This window comes from Cervus elaphus, chromosome 5 (genome assembly GCF_910594005.1).
Source record: "Cervus elaphus chromosome 5, mCerEla1.1, whole genome shotgun sequence".
NCBI lineage: Eukaryota > Metazoa > Chordata > Mammalia > Artiodactyla > Cervidae > Cervus > Cervus elaphus.
The window spans coordinates 98928324-98952305 of record NC_057819.1 but is presented as its reverse complement, the minus strand read 5'-3'; the positions used below and the strand labels follow the sequence as shown (position 1 = coordinate 98952305).

Below are 23982 nucleotides of genomic sequence, written 5' to 3'. Positions count from 1 at the left end.
TGAACTCTGCAGCAGCGGTCAGCGCCGCGGAGTGGAAGTAGGAGAGAATGCTTCGGTTCTCCCATGGAGCAGGAAGCCCGCCTCCTCCTTGAGAGCTGGGGAGCGCCGGCCGACGAGGCCACCCAGGACGCGAGCTCACCCTTCCCCAGCCCCCGGCCGACCCTGCCACGTCCCTGTCTCCAGCTCCGGGCTTCTCACGGGGACTCGGCTGCGACTCTGATCTCTCCTGCTGTGCCGCCGACGAGAACGCTGATGTTCTACTTCTTCGTACCACGCTTTACAGGCAGTGTTTTTATCGGTGGACCCAACTTTGCCGGCACCTCCAAACCTTTAAGAAGTCATCGAAAAAAAAAAAAAAAAAAGAAGTCATCGAAGGCGCTCGACCGCCACTGCCTCCGGGATCAAGAGGAAGGAGCTGCGTCGAGTCAGGGCGCGAGCCTTGCAGCTGGGGCCGCGCTCGGAAGCCGGGCAACCCTCCTCCGTGCGCCACCTGGCGGGCAGGGCGGGAGGCACGCCGCGCTGATTGGCCGACGCCCGAGCTGCCTTTTTGCTGGTGACCTGTGGGGCGAGAGGTCTGAGGGCCTGGAGTAAGCGTGGGCCGCTGCACTACGCTGACCCCCAAGTCAAGTCCAGGGGCGCCCACCACCTGGGACCTGAGCCGGTGTCGTTCTCAGGTCGTTCGTGAGGATGTTTCACATTTCAAGGTGGGATTTCTCACGCTGTTCCCAGACGTTCACTTGCTGTCCCCCAGGTGCCTTCCGACTTACAACCAGGCCTATTAAGATAATTATCTAATAACTAAATACTAAAATTTAACTTAGTAGCAGTGGAGAAGGACAGACTTAAGGTACAGAAGGCAGGTTTGGTTTCAGAAAGAAGAAAGCACTGTCTGAGGCTGCTGGAGGGACTAAGAAGACAGATGTGGCGGGGATGAGGGCAGGGGGCCTGCAGAGTTGATCATTTGACACCTTTTGCTAAAAAGTGTGGTTATACATTGGAGTGAGCGAAGGTCTGGGTCAGGTCTGGGTCAGCTTCCGAAGATTACCCAAAAAGTCTTCAAGAAAGGAGACAAACTTTTCTTTAACCCTGATCTGCTGGGTACGTCCCCATTCTCTGAGCTGAGCTGTGGTGGGAACCAGCTGAAACTTTGGTCACAGGAGGACTGTAATCCACACTCCACTCCCTTGGCTCCCAAGTGGGAGTCATCCTCTGCTTCCCTGATCCTACTCTGCCATTTCTGGGACCAGGACACTCCTTCCCCAGTCAACCTGCAGCACCAGGTTGCAGAAGTGGGGAGATGTTCCATGGGGTAGAGCACTGCCAATTGTCTTTCTAAATTGGTTCTCTCCTTCCCCTTGGGTTTTAATTGGTCAAACTGTCACCCAGCTGGAGGTGTTTTCCAGCCTTAGGTGGATGTGGCATTGTAACTGAATCTTCACCAAGATTCAGTTGGGGCACCTTCTGTAACACCTGGTGAAAAGGAAACTGCCTGTCCTTGAAACTGTTACTTCACTCTTCCTAGGAGTTGGAATGTGGATACAGTAATGATCCAGCATCAACCATGCAGGCAAACCCATCCTAGTCTAGGGGATGGAGGAGCAAGGTGGGTCCTTGAAGTATCTGGTGAAACTAAACTCAGCTGTCCCTTAGGCCAGGGCTTTGCAAACTTTTCATGTAAAGCCACCAGAAGTAAACATTTCAGGCTTTGTGAGCCACGCTTCTTTCTTTTTCCCCCTGCTTTTTTACATCTAAGAACATAAAAGTGATTCTTAGCATGTGGGCTATTAAAAAAAACTGGTCATGAGCTGGATTTGGCCTATGGCCTGTTTGCTGACAGCCAGCTCATGTCTGGACATGTATGTGAGAAAGAAATAAAAACTTGTATCTGAGAATCAGGAAGGCCTTTGCCACTAAAGGGTGCTGGAGGGACAAAGCAAAGAGGAAGGGGCTTCTGGTCCTGGTAGTTTTCCCTTCTTGTCCTTACCATGTGGCACCCATCCTCTGGTGAGTTTGCAGGTACCTCAACCAGTGGCTTCCTGCCCTGGCCTGTATCACCTTGATGAACCTTACCAGCCAGTGTCATGTTGGTCAATATTTAACAACTGTTTTTTTTTTTTTTATAAAGCCCTGATTTCCACAGTAAACTCCCATCATCACCAACCTCAATGCAGGCTGGTGAAAAGGTGCAAACTGGCTGTTGCATGCCTCTACAGACCGGCTCTCACGCACCGCTAGAGCAGCCACACCAGTCCAGAGTCCTGGGCTATTTGTGTGTGGCTCTCCCTAGAGGTAATAGCTGTTCCCCATACTCCTGGTTCTATATTCTTAAGATCTCTTTATCTCCTTTAATAGATCATTCCCCTTGACTAGTTAATACTTCTTTATATTAAAATTTCCCTGCTCAAATAACAAGTGTGGTTTCTGTCTCATGGTTGGACAGTTGTAGATGGGACCCTGTCCCAATAGGCAGATTACTGTGGGGCTGAAGAAGGGCCAGGACCAAAGACCCATTCATAAGAATACCAATAGAGGATGGCCATTACCTGCACAGCAGCTCTGTGCCAGACCCAGAACTCTAATGAAGTTGGCATGTTGGCTGTTACTCGAAGCCAAAGGTATGCTAGTTGATACAGTCATCTCAAACAGAGGGTGTGAAATGATGACCTGCAGGTAGTAGGACTAGATAACAGTTTTTCCTAAATCAAGAAAGACACAGGAAAAATCTTTTTTTTTTTTTTTACTTAATTTATTTTAATTGGAGGATAATTACTTACGTCACCATGAATCAGCCATGGGTGCACATGTGTCCCCCCATCCTGAAACCCCTTCCCACCTCTCTCCCCACCCTATCCCTCTGGGTTGTCCCAGAGCACCAGCTTTGAGTGCCCTGCTTCATGCTTTGAACTTGCACTGGTCATCTGTTTTACATGCGGTAATACACATGTTTCAATGCTATTTCTCAAGTCATCCCACCCTTGCCTTCTCCCACACAGTTCAAAAGCCTGTTGTTTACATCTGTGTCTCTTTTGCTGCCTTGCATATAATATCATCATTATTGTCTTTCTGAATTCCATATATATGTGTTAATATACTGTATTGGTGTTGCTCTTTCTGACTTACTTCACTCTATAATAGGCTCCAGTTTCATCCACCTCATTATAACTGACTCAAATGCATTCCTTTTTATAGTTTAGTAATAGTCCATTGTGTATATTTATCACAATTTCTTTAGTCATTCATCTGCTGATGGACATCTAGGTTGCTTCCATATCCTAGCTATTGTAGACAGTGCTTCAATGAATGTTGGGGTACATGTCTCTTTCAATTCTGGTTTCCTTGGTGTGTATGCCCAGCAGTGGGATTGCTGGATCATATCGCACTTCTATTTCCAGGTTTTTAAGGAATCTCCACACTGTTCTCTATAGTGGCTATAACAGTTTGCATCCCCATCAATAGTGTAAGAGGGTTCCCTTTTCTCCACACCCTCTCCAGCACTTATTGTTTGTAGACTTTTTGATGGTGTCCATTCTGACCAGTGTGAGATGATACCTCAATGTGGTTTTGATTTGCATTTCTCCAATAATGAGTGATGTTGAGTATCTTTTTTTTTTTAATTTTATTTATTTTAATTTTATTTTATTTTATTTTTTTTATTAGTTGGAGGCTAATTACTTCACAACATTTCAGTGGGTTTTGTCATACATTGATATGAATCAGCCATAGATTTACACGTATTCCCCATCCCGATCCCCCCTCCCACCTCCCTCTCCACCCGATTCCTCTGGGTCTTCCCAGTGCACCAGGCCCGAGCACTTGTCTCATGCATCCCACCTGGGCTGGTGATCTGTTTCACCATAGATAGTATACATGCTGTTCTTTTGAAACATCCCACCCTCACCTTCTCCCACAGAGTTCAAAAGTCTGTTCTGTATTTCTGTGTCTCTTTTTCTGTTTTGCATATAGGGTTATCGTTACCATCTTTCTAAATTCCATATATATGTGTTAATATGCTGTAATGTTCTTTATCTTTCTGGCTTACTTCACTCTGTATAATGGGCTCCAGTTTCATCCATCTCATTAGGACTGGTTCAAATGAATTCTTTTTAATGGCTGAGTAATATTCCATGGTGTATATGTACCACAGCTTCCTTATCCATTCATCTGCTGATGGGCATCTAGGTTGCTTCCATGTCCTGGCTATTATAAACAGTGCTGTGATGAACATTGGGGTGCACGTGTCTCTTTCAGATCTGGTTTCCTCAGTGTGTATGCCCAGAAGTGGGATTGCTGGGTCATATGGCAGTTCTATTTCCAGTTTTTTAAGGAATCTCCACACTGTTTTCCATAGTGGCTGTACTAGTTTGCATTCCCACCAACAGTGTAAGAGGGTTCCCTTTTCTCCACACCCTCTCCAGCATTTATTGCTTGTAGACTTTTGGATAGCAGCCATCCTGACTGGCGTGTAATGGTACCTCATTGTGGTTTTGATTTGCATTTCTCTAATAATGAGTGATGTTGAGCATCTTTTCATGTGTTTGTTAGCCATCTGTGTGTCTTCTTTGGAGAAATGTCTGTTTAGTTCTTTGGCCCATTTTTTGATTGGGTCATTTATTTTTTGGGAATTGAGCTGCAGGAGTTGCTTGTATATTTTTGAGATTAATCCTTTGTCTGTTTCTTCATTTGCTATTATTTTCTCCCAATCTGAGGGCTGTCTTTTCACCTTACTTATAGTTTCCTTTGTAGTGAAAAAGCTTTTAAGTTTCATTAGGTCCCATTTGTTTAGTTTTGCTTTTATTTCCAATATTCTGGGAGGTGGGTCATAGAGGATCTTGCTGTGATTTATGTCGGAGAGTGTTTTGCCTATGTTCTCCTCTAGGAGTTTTATAGTTTCTGGTCTTACATTTAGATCTTTAATCCATTTTGAGTTTATTTTTGTGTATGGTGTTAGAAAGTGTTCTAGTTTCATTCTTTTACAAGTGGTTGACCAATTTTCCCAGCACCACTTGTTAAAGAGGTTGTCTTTTTTCCATTGTATATCCTTGCCTCCTTTGTCAAAGATAAGGTGTCCATAGGTTCGTGGATTTATCTCTGGGCTTTCTATTCTGTTCCATTGATCTATATTTCTGTCTTTGTGCCAGTACCATACTGAAGAAAGACACAGGAAAAATCTTAAGGCGCTTATAACTTTTATGGAATCTAGTCCTAACACTGATTAGAAAAAAGTACAACTCTGCCTGGAGACTTTCTCACCCACATGGACTGCCATGTGGAAGGCTCTTCTCTGGCATGAACCCTTTGGTGTCTGATAAGCTTGGGACTCCATCTGTAGGCTTTCCCACATTCTTTACAGATGACAGGTTTCTAGCCACTGTGGATACTCAGACGCTGACTTAGACAGGAGCTTTGACTGAAGGCTTTCCCACACTCATTACACTTGTTGGGCTTCTCCCCCAAATGAATCCTCTGATGCTGAACAAGATGAGCACTCCACCTGAAGGACTTCCCACAGGCATAGCACTTGTAGGGTTTCTCTCCTGTATGAATTCTCTGATGCTGAATGAGGTTTGAACTCTGGTTGAACATTTCCCCACAGTCACTGTACTTATAGATTTTCTCTCCAGAATGAATTCTCTGGTGGATGATAAGATGTGAGTTATAAATGAAGGCTTTACCACATTCACTGCATTTATGGTCTTTCTTCCCTGTGGGAGTTATCTTATGGGTTACAATCATCTGTCTGAAGCTTTTCCCCTGAGTAGGGGATTCCCTCAGTCTCTCCCTTTTAAGATTTCTCTGCTGCTGCTCTAAAGGGCCCTCACCTTCAGAGGCAGCTTCAAAGGTAGTGGTGCTGGTGGCGAGTTTTTCTCTGAGCACCCGTGATTCCTCTTCAGTAATGGGTGGTTGTGGCAATGACCCTTTGTCCTTGGTCTCTGCATCATCTTCTGCAACGTTTGATGGAAACTGCAGATATGCCTGTTTTGAGTGTACAGAGAAATGACACTCAGATTAGGATTTCTGGCATGAAAATAAAAGCTTAAAAAATATTCAATATACACGCGACAGAATTCAGAAGGACAGTCACTTAAATATGAGGTCATCTCTTGGTAATGGGACTGTGTACGGGAAGCTTCTCCTTTTTTTCTCTTCCCTTCTCCTTATCTGTTTTTTTTCCCCCTGATTTTTAAATTTATAGAACACTGCAAAAATGTTATTTGAAAAATAAAATAAATTTCAAGGCAGGATCTTTTTAGGATTTATTTACTCTTTAAAAATATGAGAAAAAGTTAATATTTTCAAGAAACTGGGGAGTGGTTAACTGATGTTGTATAGAAAAGGAAAAATAAGAATCACAGGGTGATGGAAAAGGATGTTCCTAAAGGTGCAAAGACCCTGCCCCTCTGACTTTGTGACCTTCACCTCTTCCCAGTCAACCCTTGCTCCTCCAATCTGTAGTCACAGAAAAGGGTTCCCAACCGGCTGGTTCTTTACTGAAGGGATGACTGCCTGCTTGGTGCTCTCGGCCTTTCCCTTTGACCTGCTCTTTAAAAAAAGAAGAGACAAATGCTTTGCCTTTTCATCTTTAAAAGCTCTGTAACACTTTGTGGTTTTAATTGTCTGTAATGCTTTCTATAATCTAAAAAGGACAAACAGCAATGGCTATAAGGTAATGACAAACTTAAAAAATACATCTTTTTTCCAGGTTAAATGCTTGTGGTTAAAGAAATATGAAACATGCTTACTAGGAAAAAAAAAATCAAACAATAGTTAGCTCTGAAGAGAGACTTATGAAACAGAGGTAAAGGAGACAAGGAAAACTCTGCAAGAAAGGGAAGGAAGTGCTGGGAAGTAAAAACATACTTTTGGAATAGACACTAAGATTAATCTGTTTTTTTGTTTTTCCTGTTTTGTTGCTAATAAGAATTTGAATTTTCAGATGCTTCTGTCTTGTGGTGGTGGAGTTATGGTGTAAAACCAAGTGTTAAATAGAATCTTCTTGATTAGCAACATATTCATGTCACATTTCCAATGGTTTATGAGGTTATACAGTGCTCAGCAAGGACAGTGCATGGTCCTGAGGCTCTCTGTCTAGGGTTAGCCATAAACAGAGAGGAGAGGAGCTTTATGGGGATGGATGGAAGCTGGGGAGGAAGTTCTTGTGGTAAATCTGAAGGGCAGAAGTGTAGACAAAAGAGAGTTTCACATGGGGCTTTTAGATGGGGAGTATGTGGTAGAGAAAGGTAATGACAGGCTGTGTCTCACATGGAATGCCTTACAGATTACAAAGTGTGTTTTGGGAGCCATGAAAAAGTTCAAAGAGAAAAGATTTCCAGGCTGGCCTATAGCTCAGGGCAGTGAAAATGATGAGGCCAAAAGTGAATGAAGTATTTTCTGGTCCTGCTTCAGGGCTCTCGGGGCTTCCCCAGTGGCTCAGCAGTAAAGAATCCACTTGCAGAGTGGGAGACACGGGAGATGCAGGTTTGATTCTTGGGTTGGGAAGACCTCTAGAAAAGGAGATGGCAACCCACTCCAGTATTCTTGCTTGGAAAATCCCATGTACAGAGGAGCCTGGTGGGCTGCAGTCCATAGGGTCACAAAGAGTCGGACACGACTGAGCATGCATGCACTTAGGGCTCTCTAAACCAAGAGATGCTGGTGAGGTTTTATAGCCAGATACACTAGAAATTTAATCCTTAGAGCTACTACATAAGGTAGGTTATCATTATTCCTAATTTTGTGGGTGATGACATCTCTCACCTAAGTGATAAGAACAGTAAGGCCAGGATGATGACAGCTTCTGAGCTCCTGTTCTGTGCCCTTTATACTCCCTCCTCCTTCCCTCCCTCCCCACAATTCTGCTACTCAACACTGTCTGGGAAGGGCCAGGGATCCATAGGCTGCAGCTGGAAGCTTGATTTCTCCCGGGCTGCTCCCAGAGCTGCCTTCTCCCATCGCTCTTCCCATGCAGGTCCACACACAAGGCCTGGGACCTGGGGGTGATCAGGTACCACTTGGTTTCTGTGGGACCAAAGGAGACTTTAGAGAGCCTCCTCACAGCACAGGGGCAGGAAGAGGAGCTAGAGTCTCATTCAGGGCTTGAAGGCAGAAAAGACAGAAACACACACTCAGTGTTCTACTTGGCCCCAAACAGTTTTGAACTTGGCAACTCCCCCTACTACTGCCCCTCTGTCAGGCTGGAAGGTCATTGATCTGGTTCCCACAACAGATCATATGTTTCCCTTTCCACCTGGGGTCCTGGTTCATTAAGTCCTTTCTCTAAATCCTCGAGCACAGTCAGCCTTCTCTCCACTCTTAGGGTGATGTCCCCACACCCAGGATGGTCAGGAATTCTTTCAGTACCAGTAACTGTAGGATCTGCTCCTTGCTGTAACTCTCAGACCTCAGCCTCTCACAGCAGAGGACCCTTAGGAGGTTCAGGGCCTCCTGGGCAGCAGGAGCCTCTTGGTAACAGAGCTGCCTGAAGTGCTGGCAGAAGATCTCTTGACTGGGAGAGTGGTTCCCATGTAGTCTGGTCTCACATTCCCAAGTCTGTTTCTCTTCCTTTGGCTCCATCATCATAACCTTTTCTTGATCCTGTGTACCTAGAAGGGCCAGAGTTTTAGCTGCTGTTAGTGATGCAGCCATCCTATCTTTGATTGGCTCTGGAGAAGACCCACACCAACCAAAGTCTTTCAGGGGCATGCTGTAATATAAGCAGAACTTTTTTTTTTTCATTCATTAAATACACACTCAGCACCTACCAAGACCCTGTACTATATCCTTTAGTCTTTCCTTCTCCATCCCTCCTCAGATTCCTATTCTAGTGTCACTGCCTTTGAGAAAGTCTGGTAGACAGATACATAAAGTGTTTTCTTCACTACATGTTACAACTTGATAAAGGCTATAGCAGGAGAAAAGAGCATGGGGGGGGGCGGGGTTGGGGAGAGGGGACTGTTCTGGAATCTCATGGGAAGAAACAAGTTTGAAGCAAAAACCAAGTTTCCAGAACTCGGAGCTGAACAACTTTCAGAGCAAGGTGACTTGCCTGTTTTCAATTATTGACTCTTAGAGGTGTTGGAGTGGAGCCTCCTGCCAGATGGCTCCTTCACTCTTCCTAAAATTTCGGTAGTGGCCACAACAAAAGATAAGTTTAAAATTTCTCTAAGGCAATCTTATTCAAACGCCCAGGATCTGTAGCAGGGTCCTGTTAAGAGGCAGCTATTGGGCAAGACTTGGTCTCGGTAAGGTGTCCAGCGTCAGGAAAATCTAAAGGGAAAGAGGTGGACGGCACCCAGAGGCCCTTAAAGGCACACAAACAGGGGCCCCTGGCTACGGAGGAGGGAGGCGCAGAAGACGAGCGCGGAAGCCTGTGTCTCAGGGTGATGCCCCGGTGGCCAGTTGCCAGTTGAATTCCTGCGCACGGCACTGGGTTCTGGGTCCGCCTGACTGCCTGGCCAGTTACAATTCCCCATCCTTCACTTTAAGCCCTGGACTCTCCAGAGAAGAGGGGCACCAGGCCAGCCCCCGTCCTCCACGAACAGTGGGGACCTGGACCCCTTCCCGTGCAAAGGCTCGCAATCTGTCCTCGGCTCCTCAAAGGGCTGCCCGCGGGGTGTGCTCACTGCAGAAACCGCTGCTGCCTTCCTGGACCGGCTACAGCAGAGCGGGCCAGCGGGCTACACCCTGAGGGCCGCCGCTAAGCTTCACCTTAGAGGACTCGGAGCTTACACCTAGCCACTTTTGCACAGCTCGCGCTTCCAGCTGACCAGGGAGGGCAGGTGTGCGCCTGCGCACCCAAGGCCTCCCCTGTGGCGGAGGGCTCTGGGAATTGCAGTCCTGGAGCGGGTGGGGCAGGTGTGGGCCGAACTTTTAACCTAAAGGCTGGCGTACCTTGCTTCTCTGTTCAGTTGTGCCTCCAGGGTCCTGCCCAAGCTGGGGAAGTTCTACCTGTGCGTGGCCTCTTTGCAGCCTTTCCTCCTCTACCTTCTGTCTTCCACTTACATCTTCCCAGACCTGATTAGAGGGTCACAGCTGGAAAAAGAAGTTACCCTTAAGGAGAAAGTGTTGTTATTCAGTTGCTCAGTCCTGTCCGACTTTTTGCGATCCCATGGACTGCAGGACGCCAGGCTTCCCTGTCCTTCACTATCTCCCAGAGTTTGCTCAAACGCATGTCCACTGATGAGTCGATGATGCCTATCTCATCCTCTGTCACCCTCTTCTTTTGCCTTCAATCTTTCCCAGCATCAGGGTCTTTTCCAATGAGTTAGCTCTTTGCATCAGGTGGCCAAAGTATTGGAGCTTCAGCTTCAGCATCAGTACTTCGATGAATATTCAGGGTTGATTTCCTTTAGGATTGGCTGGTTTGATCTCCTTGCTGTCCAAGGGACTCTCAAGAGCCTTCTCCAACACCACAGTTCAAAAGCATCAGTTCTTCGGGGCTCAGCCTTCTTTGTGGTCCAACTCTCACATCCATACCTGACTATTGGAAAAACCATAGCTTTGACTATACAGACCTTTGTCAGCAAAGTGATGTCTCCGCTATTTAACATGCTGTCTAGGTTTGTCACTCCATGAACAGTTTGAAAAGGCCTATGCATATCCATCAGTAAATAAAAACAATTCCTGGTGAGAAGAAAAATGAAATCTAAGGATGTAGTTAATTGGGATGGAGGAAAAGGACTTGTTGATAGAGGAAATTACTGCTATCTGCTTTCCCAATAATAACAAACATGTGTCTGATTATGAGTTCTCAGGAAGGAAAGGTAACCATTATGAGAATGGAAAAGAACAGTAGAGCATCCAAATTAACATGGGAAAAAAACAGAACGAGCAAACTAGTATGAATCCTAGAAAGAAAAGAATCCAACTGGATCAAAAAAGGAAATCAAAAGCAAAATTACAAAGCACCTATAAGGCAATAAAGAGAACACTTTATGGTAAAATCTATGGGACTTAGCAACAGCCATACTTGAAAATGTACACCATAAAATCACTGTAGATGGTGACTGCAGCCATGAAATTAAAAGACACTTGCTTCTTGGAAGAAAAGTTATGACCAACCTAGACAGAGTATTAAAGAGCAGAGACATCACTTTGCCAACAAAGGTCCGTCTAGTCAAAGCTATGGTTCATCCAGTAGTCATGTATGGATATGAGAGTTGGACCATAAAGAAGGCTGAGCACTGAAGAACTGATGCTTTTGAACTGTGGTGTTGGAGAAGACTCTTGACAGTCCCTTGGACAGCAAGATCAAACCAGTCAATCCTAAAGGAAATCAGTCCTGAGTATTCATTGAAGAACTGATGCTGAAGCTCCAATACTTTGGCCACCTGATGCGAAGAGCCGACTCACTAGAAAAGACTCTGTCTGATGCTGGGAAAGATTGAAGGCTGGAAGCAGAAGGGAATGACAGAGGACGAGATGGTTGGATGGCATCACCGACTCAATAGACATGAATTTGAGCAAGCTCGGGGAGATAGTGAAGGACAAGGAAGCCTGGTGTGCTGCAGTCCATAGGGTTGCAATGAGTCGGACACAACTGAGCAACTGAAGAATAACAACAACTATATCCCCTGTTAATAAAAACAGATATAAAACAATTTAAAACTCACCTTAAGAAACTTTAAAAGCATAGTGAAATAAACCTAAAGAAGCAAAGAAGAGTGAATCAGTAAAGATAAAAAACAAATTTAAAAATAGTAGAAGGGATAAATTCAAATGCTAATTTCCTTGAAAAGAGCAGCAAAATAGATAAACTTGTTTACAGCCTGATTAAGAGCAAGAAAAATTAAGAATTGGAATGAGAAATAAAACATAACAACAGAATCAGAAGAGATGAAAATAATTAGATACCATTTCACTCAGCTTTAGGGTAGGATATTGAAAAATCTAGATGAAATGAACTTTTAGCAAAATTTAAATTACCAAAATTGTGTGCACCAGTCAGATATGTATAAAACAACCCGATTCTGGGGGTACAAGATCTCAGGAAAATGCTAGAGAGCAATTATTTAGATATAATGTGAAGTACCATTCTTTGGCAAACATTTCAAATGGGAATCACTAAAATACTTAACTAGGGAGAATTCTCTGGTGGTCCAGCAGTCAGGGCTCTGGTGCTTTCACGGTTTCATGGCCTGAACCGAATGCCATCCCTGGTGGGGGAACTAAGATTCCACAAGCTCAGTGAGGTGTGGCCAAACCTGCCACCCCCCCCTCCCCAAAAAACACTTAACTAGAAACCAGTCACCAATTCAAAACAGATACTTTGACCAAGCAAAATATAATTTAACCTGAATTTTTCCTATACTGACTAGTTTATGGCTATATCTAGAGTGGAAAGAAAAGAAAGGAAATTACACATACTATGCTCTTGTGATGACTATAGTTTTCAACAACCAACACAAAACTAGAAAATTATAAACATGCACGTTCAAACATTTATTGAAAAAAATTATATGTGTAAATCTATGTCTGGGCTACAGGTGAGGAGATACAAAAACAGAGCTCCCTGCTTTCAAAAAGCTAAATGTGTAGGAAGTGTAAAGAAAACAAGAGAATATACATAAATGATTTACAGTGTAATAATGGCTTCTTGTAAGCTCTGAGGCTGGAGAAACAAAGGACTTTGGTTTGTTCATTCCAACAAGCCAGGCTTCAGTGCTTGAATTTTTCTTACAATGAACAATGTGGGAAAAAAAGTGCCAAGGCATTTTTCTTTAAAGAATTGAGTGTGTGTTCATCAGAACCTGTCAGACATGTCCATGTTTAAAGAAAAAAGTTATTTTAAGTGATAGGGACTCTGAAAGCTGCAGGGGATCAAGACAACCTGAGATAAGAGTTAGGACAATGCATTAGCTGTTTAGGGACAGTAATTAGACCAGGCCTCAAACTGGAAGTTTTCATGAAGTGAGAGACAAGTCAGTATGAGAGAGCATATTAAATGCCAAGCCAAGAACTTTCACTTTAGTAAAACAGGCAGCCACTGGCTGCTTTTTGAATGTGAGTTTGCATTTGTTTGTGTGTGAGATGATAAAAGCAGTATTTGAAGAAAATCAAGTAGTGGTGTACATCATGGATTAAAAAGGTGAACAGTTCCATGACAACTAGAACAGTAATGGAAGACCAAGGCTCAGAGAAGCCTTGTTCACTTTCACCCTCAGGATCTCAAGGTGCTGCCAGATTTGATCCAGAGATTCTTTATGCTAAAAGGAAAGAAAGCACATCAAGGGTGGGTGAGTGGGTGGGTACAGTCTCCTTGATCACACATCCAAAAAATGCATGGATACCCTTCAGAGGTAATCAGGAGAAATCATACCCAAGATTCTGATAAAACTCCAGAGACAGACAAACCAGTCCTTCCAAATTTGTCCCCAGTTGTTTAAGGTCTTCTTCACAATAGGCTTAACTCATGCACATGGCTGATCAGAATTTTAGGTCTTCTAATCTTCTCAACTTCAGACATAGGAAGAAAGTTCTTCCAAATCTTTATTTCATCAGAGATTCAGAAACTGAAATGAGAAATGATTTGTACTGTAGCTGCAGCCAAGAGACATCAACATATTTACCAGCTCTATTTTCAACATTCTCAACTGCTACATTCAAACCCATCCTGCTTCAGTGAGAAAATGAGTTGAAGAAAAGAAGCCAAATAAGGAGTAGATTTAATGGCCAATGTCACTAGTGTGTTTGGTAGATTTGATAGTGTGTTGGGAGAGGGACCTCAATGGCATGAGGAAGAGAGTATTTGGCTGCACCATGTGGCTTGTGGGGATCAGGGATCGAACCCGAGCCCAAGGCAGTGAAAGAACCGAGTCTTAACCACTGGACTTCCAGGGGATTCCCCAGCAGCCAGCTTTCAGGGATGGTGTGGATGGGCTTCTCCACTTTAAGACATCCCACTACTGTTTAGGATGCCCTTGTGGAGGAGCCCTAGGCCCCAGTGCTTTGAACTTTAAGGGGTCATCTTCTTTATACCAGCCACAACACAGCAGGGTATTCTTACACATCTTTTATTTTGCTTGTAAATACTTCATCTTCTGTTTAGAAATGGTTAAAACTCTAGATGCCCTTCTGTGTGTCAACAGTAGATTTCAGTTTTCTCATTTAAAGCTCACAATTACACCAGGAGGTAGATTATTTTAACACCATTTTATTAGTGAGGAAAATAAGGATCAGAAGGGTTATGTAATTTGTTCCAGGTCCTGAGGCCAACATGTCCTACTGGGATTCAAACCCATATCTGCGTCCCCTCCATTACACCACACGGCTTCTCCTGAAATAGCTCATCAAACTAGTTTTCTACCAGACTCTGGGTTCCCATTTGGGATGCACTGCCACTGCCCATGTCACACTGAAATGCTTCCTTAAATGGCCCCTGGTGACTGGTGTTCTAAATATCCAAGGGCAGGGCTTCTCAACCAGGGCGCTGTTGACACTTAGGGTCAGATAATTCTTTTTTGGAGGTAGAGCGAGCTGTGTATTGTAACATATTTAACAACATTACTGCTTTTTAGATGCCAATATTTCCTTCCCAGATGTGACAACCAAAATGTCTCTGGGACATTGCCTAATGCCCTCTGGGAAGCAAAAATCACCCTGGTTGAGAACCACTGATCCCCTCTGTGCGTCTCACAAGCTATTCCCACTGAGGAAAGATATAGGTTGAAATTCTCACCTTACATTGTCCCATTCGGTAACTTTCTTGTCTGCTGATACAGGTAAGTTCATATACAATCTACCAGTAGTTCATGGTACAAGAAATATTTGACAATTGTGCTTGACTGCGCAGATAGGCAGGACCTAATTACCAATATCAATTTTCAGATTAAAGATGACTGATCTCTTTCAGAGTTCTGCTTAGAGTCTCCAGTTCTCAAATAATTACAAAGCTCTGGTTCAAGACAAAACCACTCTCCTCTAATCATTTCACCCTTCAAAGTTGTTGCTTTAATTCCTACCAACTCAGGTCACCTAAATGCCCTGCCCTGGCACTCAGTCTAGTCCTATTTCCGATACCCACTGTCCTTCCCTTTGCTCTTTCATTTCCTGATACTACTAGTCATTATCATTCTTTCCCTGGGGAACACTTCACTTGGCTCTTGTATCCTGGCCTTCAGCTTTCCCGTTGTCAAGTCATTTCTATTGGTTTTTGTTCCCTCTCAATTAATGGTTCATTCTAATTAGTATTATCACATATGCATAAGCATATTTTATAAGGAGATAAAAGGGGAATATGTATAAAATATATATCTAACAGGAAGAACTCATCCCAGAGAGATTTAATCACTCTAAAGTACTTAAAGTAGATTTATACTTGTCACTAGATTAGGTAGTCAAGATTGAAATGGCTCCTTCCATGAAGAAGTTAGTTCGGGGGTTGTTGGCAAAGTGATTTCTAATGATGTTAACAACAGTGGAAGTCCCCTGAAACATTCTCAAGTAATTGTATCCTCTGGATTGTATGCCAGTTTCAGATCTGAAGCAGAGAAAAGGTGATTATGTCCAAGAGCTTGCCCACATTACTCTTACATGTTTTCCATCCATTAGGGCTCTTCGAATGTTTTCCTACTTTCAAATGGTTTTCAGCAATAAAAACCCTTTACTGTGCAATAAGACATGGTCTCCATCAAGCTTTTTCTACATTCATTAGGTTTCTGTTTCCTATTAGAGTAAGTCATATTTAAGGACACTCTTGTGTTCCCCAAGCTCCTTTCCAGTGTGAAGTTTCTGATGATCAAGAAAAGCTGTGTGCCTGCTGAAGGCCTTCCCACAGTGGCTACATTCAAAGGCTTTCTCTCCAGTGTGAATTCTTTGGTGACTAACAAGGTGTGAGTTCTTGCAGAAGCCCTTCTCACACTCAGGGCATTCATAAGTTTTCTTGCCAGTGTGAACACGGTGGTGTTTAATGAGATCTGAGCTGTCCCTAAAAGATTTCCCACATTTATTGCACACATAAGGTTTTTCTACACTATGAATTCTGCGATGTTTCATAAGGTCTGAGCTCTGATTGAAAGTTTTCCCACATTCCTTACATTCATAGGGTTTCTCTCCTGAGTGAGTTACCTGATGTCAGGTGAGGTCTGAGCTGCCTCAAAAAGTTCTACCACACTGACTGCACTGATAAGCTTTCTCTTCTTGGTGAATTCTCTGCTCTTCTCTAAGTAATTTTTCCTTACTGAATGTTTTCCCAACTTCCTTAAGTTTCTCTCCAGTATGAAGTCTCTGATGCTTGACAAAAGCTGTGTGCCAGATGAAGGCTTTTCTGCATTCCTTACATTCATAAGGTTTCTCGCCATTGTGGATTCTGTGATGCTGGATGAGGAGCAAATGTTGCCGGAAGGCTTTCCCACATTCATTGCACTGATAGGGTTTCTCTCCAGTGTGAATTTTCTGATGTGTCATAAGGTGCAACCTCTGGCTAAAGGCTTTCCCACATTCATTGCATTCATAGGTTTTCTCTCCAGTGTGAGTTATCCAATGCCGAATTAGATCTGAACTTCCCTGGAAAGATTTTCCACACTTAGTACATTCATAAGATTTTTCTTCCCTGTGCATTCTCTGTTGTTGGATAAGATCCAAGTTAGAAGTACAGGCTTTTTCACATTCAAGTTCCTTTCCAGTGTGTAGCCTCTGATGTTTCAGAAAGGCCGTGCATCCACTGAAGGATTTCCCACATTTGCAACATTCATGGAGTCTCTCCCCACTGTGGAGTCTCTGGTGTTCAGTGAGGCGGGAGTGCTGCCTAAAGGTCTTTTCACAGTTGCTGCACTTGAAGGGTTTCTCTACAGTATGAATTCTCTGATGTGCGACCAGGTGTGAGCTTTGACTGAAAGTCTGTCCATATTCATAACGTTCATACGGTTTCTCTCCAGTGTGAGTTCTGTGATGAATAATGAGATCTGAGCTTTGATTGAAGGCCTTCCCATATTCATTGCATACATATGGCTTTTCTCCAGTGTGAATTCTCTGATTGCAGGACAAGGTTTGAGCTCCCCTTGAAGGCCTTCCCACACTCTTTACATTCATAGGGATTCTCACCATTATGAATTCTCTTATGTCGAACCAGGTTGGAGCTCTGATTGAAGTCTCTTCCACATTCATGACATATATAAGGTTTCTTTCCTGTATGAATTCTCTGATGTATAATAAGATTTGAACTTTGATTAAAGTCTTTTCCACATTCACTACATACATATGGTTTCTTTCCTGTATGAATTCTCTGGTGTATAATCAGGTTTGAGCTACGATTGAAAGTTTTTCCACATTCCTTATATTCATAGGTTTTCTTTACATTATCAATTTTCTGATGTTCAGTTATTTCTGACTTCTGTTTGAAGCTCTGACCACAGACTTCATATCTGTGGGATCTTTCTCCTGTAGAAAGGAATTTTTCTCTTTCCTTACATCCATGGCCTCTCTCTCCTGCAATGGTTTTTTTGGGGATCACATTCACTTCCCTGATACCTCTCTCTTGGGAAGAGGGATGTCTCACTGCATCATGTAAGGAGCTCACCCAATACCTCAATAACCTGTCCTCAGGATCGTTGATTTCAAATAACCTACATTCCTGGGAGATTGTCTTTGGAGTCTTTCTGATACAGTCCTTGCTGAATTTTTTTCTCCTGAAATTTCCATCTTTGACTGCCAATCTTTTATCTTACTCCTGGTCTCAGAATCTGAAATGATAAGCAGACCATTCTATAATATTTAAAATACAAATTTCACCTCTTTCCTACACCAGAAAATCTTAGAGGGAGGTAGAGGGAAGAACAAGGAACTTAGAAGAAGACTCTTCCCTGCTGGCACTGAGATTTAGACATTTTTCAGAGGGATTGTGGCTATCACAGGAATACACACTCTATTGATGGAGAAGAAACCTACTGGGGTGCAGGCTGGAGCTGGTGTGTAGGAGTGGCCTGCAGGGTGGTGGAGGAATTCACTGGAGGAGGTGGGCAGTCTGGAGCTGGAAGTGGCCTGTTTGATGGGGTAGGAACCTGCTGGGCCCTGTGTCCAGGCCAGAATGGGTTCACAGGAAGCAACCACTAGGGTGAGTGTCACTCACCCTAGCTGATCTGCTGGCAACCACACCAATAAATAAACAGCACACCAGCATCAGCAAGAGAAGTTCCTTCCTTTTCCTATGGCCTTGCATTTCCCTCCAGCAACCTCTGTTGACAAAATATAGGTCTTGTACCAGCTGGCAAAGGAGATGTTCAGATCTAGTAACATAAGCAAAGCAAAGAAGAATAGATTTGGAGTTGAGATATGATACATTAATAACTGGTACACTAACACTGCTATATTTAAAATGGATAACCAACAAAGACCTATTGTATAGCACATGGAACTCTGCTCAATGTTATGTGCCAGACTGGATTGGAGAGGGGTTTGGGGGAGAATGGATACATGTATATATATGGCTCACTCCCTTCACTGTTCACATGAAACTACCATAACATTGTTAATCGGCTATACCCCAATATAAAATAAAAAGTTTAAAGTTACAACAACAACAACAAAAAACACCAACTGGGTAGTGGGAGTGAAAGAGTGGGGGTAAGGGGGAGGAGCTGGTGAATTCCACTTCAGACATGTCATATTTGACTTACCTGTGAGGCATCCAGGAGGAAACTTCTGAGAAGCCAATGGATCAGCAGGTCAGGAACCCAGGAGGAAAATCTAGAATGGACATACAGATTTTGGAATCATCAGTATATAAATAGTATCTAAAGCAGAAAAGTGACCCTGGTGATTACAACTTAGAGGCAGCTTAGGGTTCTGAAAAGAACAGGGCTTAGGGGCCAGCAGAGCCAAGTTAGAGTCCCAGCTTCTTCATCTCCCCCAACCATCATTTCTGCAAATGTAAAAGAGAAATATCACTTACTCCAAAGTGTTATTGTACACATTAAAAACAAACAAACAAAACCACCCTGGGAATTCCTTGGCGGTCCAGTGGTTAGGACTTGGCACTTTCACAGCTGTGGCCTGGTTGAGGAACCAAGATCCTGTAAGCTGCATGGCAAAGTAAAAACCAAAAAACCTACCCGAATGTACAGAAAGCCACACATCACTGCAGTATAAGCCTCCCAAGAGTGTAAGCTCCATGGGGGTGGGGGTCTTTATTTTGTGCAGTGTTGGACCACTACCTGGACCATGGCGGGTACTCTATTAAAAAATCATTGAATAAGTGAATAGTAAGGTATCTCTCTTCCCCCTTCCCCTTGACTAAATAATTCCTGAAATTCTTGTCTCCATTGGCTTCCATAATGCACTATACTCCACCCACTCTACTTTTTTATTGTCTTTACCCTTTCAGCTTTTCCAGCCATTAAATATTGGTGTTACTAAGTCTCAGCCCCTAGTCCTCTCCTTTTATATTCTGTATCTCAATGACCATATCAACTCTGGCTTCAGTGATCACCTTTGTCTAAAATGAATCATAAATCTAAAACTCCAACTCCTCACTTACACTGTAGCCTATATTCACAATTCATCTCCAGTCCAGTGTCTTACTGACAGTCAAGAAGAATCAAATGCATTAAAATGAACTCATCATTTTGCTTCTAAATGTATTCCCCCTTCTTACAGCTGTTTCTGCCCAAACGGCCAGTTTTCATTGAATAAATATTTAATGTGCCTACAGTGAGCCTACAGTGTCCAGGCACTGTTCTAGGCCCTGGGATACTCTGGTGAAGAAGCCCCTAATGGGGCTTGTACTGTTTTAAGCCAGAAACACAGTAGTTTACCAAAAATGTGATCCATAGAGCAGCAACATCGGCCTCACCCAGAAGCTTGGTAAAATGCAAATTCTGAAGCATTGCCAAGACCCACTGAATCAGTCAGTTGGGGAGGGGCCCAGCAATCTGTGCTCACCCAGCTCACGATGCAGGTGATTCCTTAACTTTGCTACAATCTGAGCAGCACTGCTGTAGTCATCTTGGACTTCTCCCTCTCTATCCCTTCTGTCTGTATATTTTACCTAATTCTGAAAACTGCTCCAACTCCATCTTAACTCAAAATGTTCTCACTCCATGCTTGGATTCTTGTAAAATCTCTAAACATGTTTTCTGGCTCCAATCAGTGCTGAGAACACTGTCAAATGAAATAATTTTCTAAGGCACGGCTAACATCAATGAGCAAAACTCTATCATGATTTCTTCTATCACCCATTGAAGGAAATAATAGCTTCTTGTTGACTCACAGAGCTGAATTATATCCTAGGGCTCCCATGACAAAGTCTCATGAACCAGGTGACTTAAAACAACAGGAATTTATTCTCTTACAGTTCTGAAAGTTAGAAGTCTGAAAGGAAGGTGTTGGCTGCGTGGCTTCCTCCTGCAGGCTCCTAAGGGTAACTAGTCTAGGTCTCTCTCCTAGCTTCTGGTGACAGCAGGCAATCCTTGTGTTCCTTGCTTAGCAGATGCAGTACTCCAGGGTATGCCTCCATCTTCACGTGGCATTCTGTCTGTCTCTTCGTTTGGTCATCTTCTTTCTTATAAGGACACTGGTCATATTGAAGTAGGGGCCCATTCTACTTCAGCATAACCTTGTCTTACCCAGCTACATCTGCAATGACACTGTTTCCAAATATGGTCACCTTCTGAGGAATGGGGGCTAAGACCTCAACATATCCTTTTGGGGGATACAATTCAACCCATAGCAATATCCCTGCTCTATGATTCCCTAAGAGCAAACCTATGCTCTTGAATCCTCCCTAACATTCCCATATACTAGGTTTCTTCCCATTCTGTCCCTCTGCCCATGACTCTCCTACTTGTGCTCCTTCCTACTCTCCTTCATCTATATCAAGATCAAACGCAGCAAAAGGCCAGGCAGTTCATCAGAATGAGTAACATAAGCCAGGTGGTAAATGACAGCTAGTACTTTGCTTCAGTGTCTGGGAGACAATGATTAGTGGGGACTGGGTATCTGAAAATCTTATACTGAGTCTAAAGGAGGGAACTGCTACTCAATTCCTGCTAATTGTACCAGGCAGACACATGGATCCTGTTTGGCCACATCTGATTTTCCAAGAGATGCTAAAAACCCAGACTTTTGAGTGAGTGGATGTGAAAGAAATTTTCTGATTTTAAAATGTTGGCCACTAGTTCAAGTAAAAACAAACAGCATGAGTCAAGAAAATTTGTCTAGACGGAACTCCCTGATGGTCCAATGGTTAGGACTTGGCACTTCCACTGCTGCGGCTGCAGTTCAATCCCTGGTCAGAAACCAAGGTCCCCACAAGCTGCAGGGTGAGGCCAGGAAAAAAAAAAAAAAGTGTCTACAGAGTAATCTGGCCCAGGGGCCAAACTTTTACTATCTCTGACTTACACAAATAACTTTCCACTGTTTCAGACTCACCTTAGTACCTTCTATTTCAATCCTTATTATTATTATTTCAATCCTTTAAATTCATATTCATGCATTAGATGATACTACACAAGACAAAAGTCCCTGCCTAGGGGCCTGGAAGACTTAGACACGAAACCAGGTATTAAGTGCTTGTGAAACAGACCCTTGTTTAACTAAACAAGCTAAAAAAGATGAACAGTTTAAAGTGGAAGATGGCAATGCTGGGTGCCTTCCCAAAGAAAATGACTTTTGAAGCTATACCTAAAAAATATACAGACCTTCACAAAGAAGAGACCAGCCCAAGTCCCTCCCTCTCTGAGCTCCAACAGTACGAATATTTTAGATCAGGTATTAGAACGTGTCTGAACAATACAGTTCATTCCTGTGGTTCAGTCTAGTCTTCCCAACGGGGCTGTCCCTTACTCCTGGAGAGTAGAAACCCGATCTTGTACTTGAAGTTACATCTACAAACGCGCTTGGCACAGCACTGGCCAAGGAATAAGGTCAGTTCATGCCTGGGGGTTGATTCTGGGCCTGGGAGAGATGTGGTTTGCAGAACTCACAGGAGGGAACTGGAACAGAAAGTAAAAGGGGGACGCGGCAGAGGACGGGAGCTGGAGATGGGCAGGGAGCACCGAGACCAAAATGAGGGCCAAGGGCTTAGAAGGCCTGACCGCGCCCATCGGGCGCCTAGGTCCTGGAAGCCCCAGACTCTCTCTTTTTGGAGAAATAGAGAGTTCAGCGCCCTCCTCCGAAGATCTGCTCCCCCACTCTCTTCCTGGGACCCCCAGTTCTGCGATCGCGGCGTGGTCTCACCTCCAGGCCACCCCTAGCCTCTCGCTTGACCGGGGCCCCCTCCACGGCCACCAGTGCTCAGCCCGCATTCCTCCCTTGGGCGCGGGGCCACCACCCCGGACACCGCGTCAGCGGTGGCCGATCACTTCCGGCGTGCTCTGGCACGCTGTCATTCACTTTCCCGCCGCCGACCCGGCTGTGCCGGCTAATCCGCGGGCGCGCCCCCAGGCCACCTCCCACCGGCTCTGGGGTCCCCTGCGCAGGCTCGGTGTCGTCCGCTCGGTCTCGCGCTAGTAGAATCCTGAGGGTCCTGCGCCGAGCAGGTTGGTGCACCTGCTGGCGCCGCGTTACACGAGCAAGGCCACCACCGAGACGCAAGTCCTCCGGGGGTCCTAGACTTGCCCACGGGCCTGCCTTCGGCCTGTAGGTCTGGGTGGGTGATCTCATCAGAAAACCACACTTCTGTTCTAATTTTTAATCTTTTTCTCCCTGCGTGCCTTTGTGGTCTGATTCATTGATGCCTTCTGTTTGCATTGCCCTGTCAAAGGCTTGGCAGAAAAAAACAAAAAAGCCTTGGCAGTACGGAGATTTAAAAAAAGGTTAGCGAAATGTTTAACAGGTCGAGTTCTGAGTGAGAAAGATAATTAGAAAATCAGGGAGAATCGTTGACTTACCACTTATGGGTGTTTGACTTTGGGCAAATTACCTAACCTCTCTGAGTCCAATTTAATGGATTACCCTCCTTTTCCTCACTGATTTTAAATACTGTCTTTATCATTAACTAAATTCACATATGTACTTGGTTATGTATTTTAAGTACATTCTGTTTGTTACCTGTTTCTATCTGCTTTGATAATAAACTGTTATAGTGAGCTTTTAACTATGTTTTAAAATCTGGTGGGCTAGTCTTCTACTCTTCTTTTTTTCAAAAAAGTTGTAAACATGAATGTTTTCTTGTATTTCTTATATTACTTTTAAAAGCACAAATAGCGTGGTTTTTTTGTTTGTTTTTGTTTTTGTTTTAAGAACCAAAATATGCTTAAACCAGAAGAATGAAAAAGGACGGTTGAGGGAAGAACGGTAGCTACTATTTTTTTTTTTTTTTTTGAGAAATGTAAAGTCATATTGAGAGTGGTTTGTTTTGGCTTTTTAGTACTTTTTTTCTTCTTTTTTTTAAATAACAAAAAGCATTCTGATCTCATCTGGGTTTAACATGCTGCTCCTGTGAATTCATTATGTAATTCATTTGCTGTAAAAGTATGTATGTCATGCCTGCTCTCTGCCAAACACTGGTGATGCAATGAATGTTGAGCAAACCCAAGGTCCCCTCACGGAGCTTAAAGTCATCAAGAGGAGATAGTTAACCAATTCAATGAATAAATATAAACTGTTAACAGTAGTGAGTGCTGTTCTGGAGAGTACATGGTGCCCTAAGTGTTTATAAAAAGATTTGACTACACAGGGAGGTCTGTGAAGGTTGTCTGCAAGCAGGCTCTTCCTGAAGAGTTAGGACGATGAAGGACAAGAAAGCCACATATACCCACCCCTGCTGGAATGTATGTAACAGGAAAGTCCAAATCCTTCTTTTGTTGGAAGATCTGAATTTTACTTTCTAATAAATTTTTATTGTACAGTATTTTAATTTTATTATGAAAAATCTTTACATCACCCAAGGGACAAGGTGTTAACTAGATAGGTGGAAACAGTCATGGATATTAAGTTGGGAGGGTTTTTTTTGCAAGGGGACTAACTGGAAGTTGGTGGGTGAATATTTTCATGTTTTGATGGATTTTCCCTACTCGGATTCATAATAGTGGAGACTTAGTGAGTATTTGA

At 43.6% G+C, this 23982-nt stretch overlaps 1 protein-coding gene across 1 annotated transcript; it reads right to left on the bottom strand.

Annotated features, from left to right (window-relative positions):
• Positions 1 to 366: 366 nt before the first annotated feature.
• On the bottom strand, positions 367 to 23081 carry ZNF232 (zinc finger protein 232). Its single transcript, XM_043900774.1, is given in 5 exon segments — positions 367 to 558; positions 5251 to 5973; positions 11610 to 11642; positions 18609 to 18678; positions 22168 to 23081. Coding segments are annotated over 5 exon segments (1086 nt in total). The 5' UTR covers positions 22236 to 23081.
• Positions 23082 to 23982: the final 901 nt, after the last annotated feature.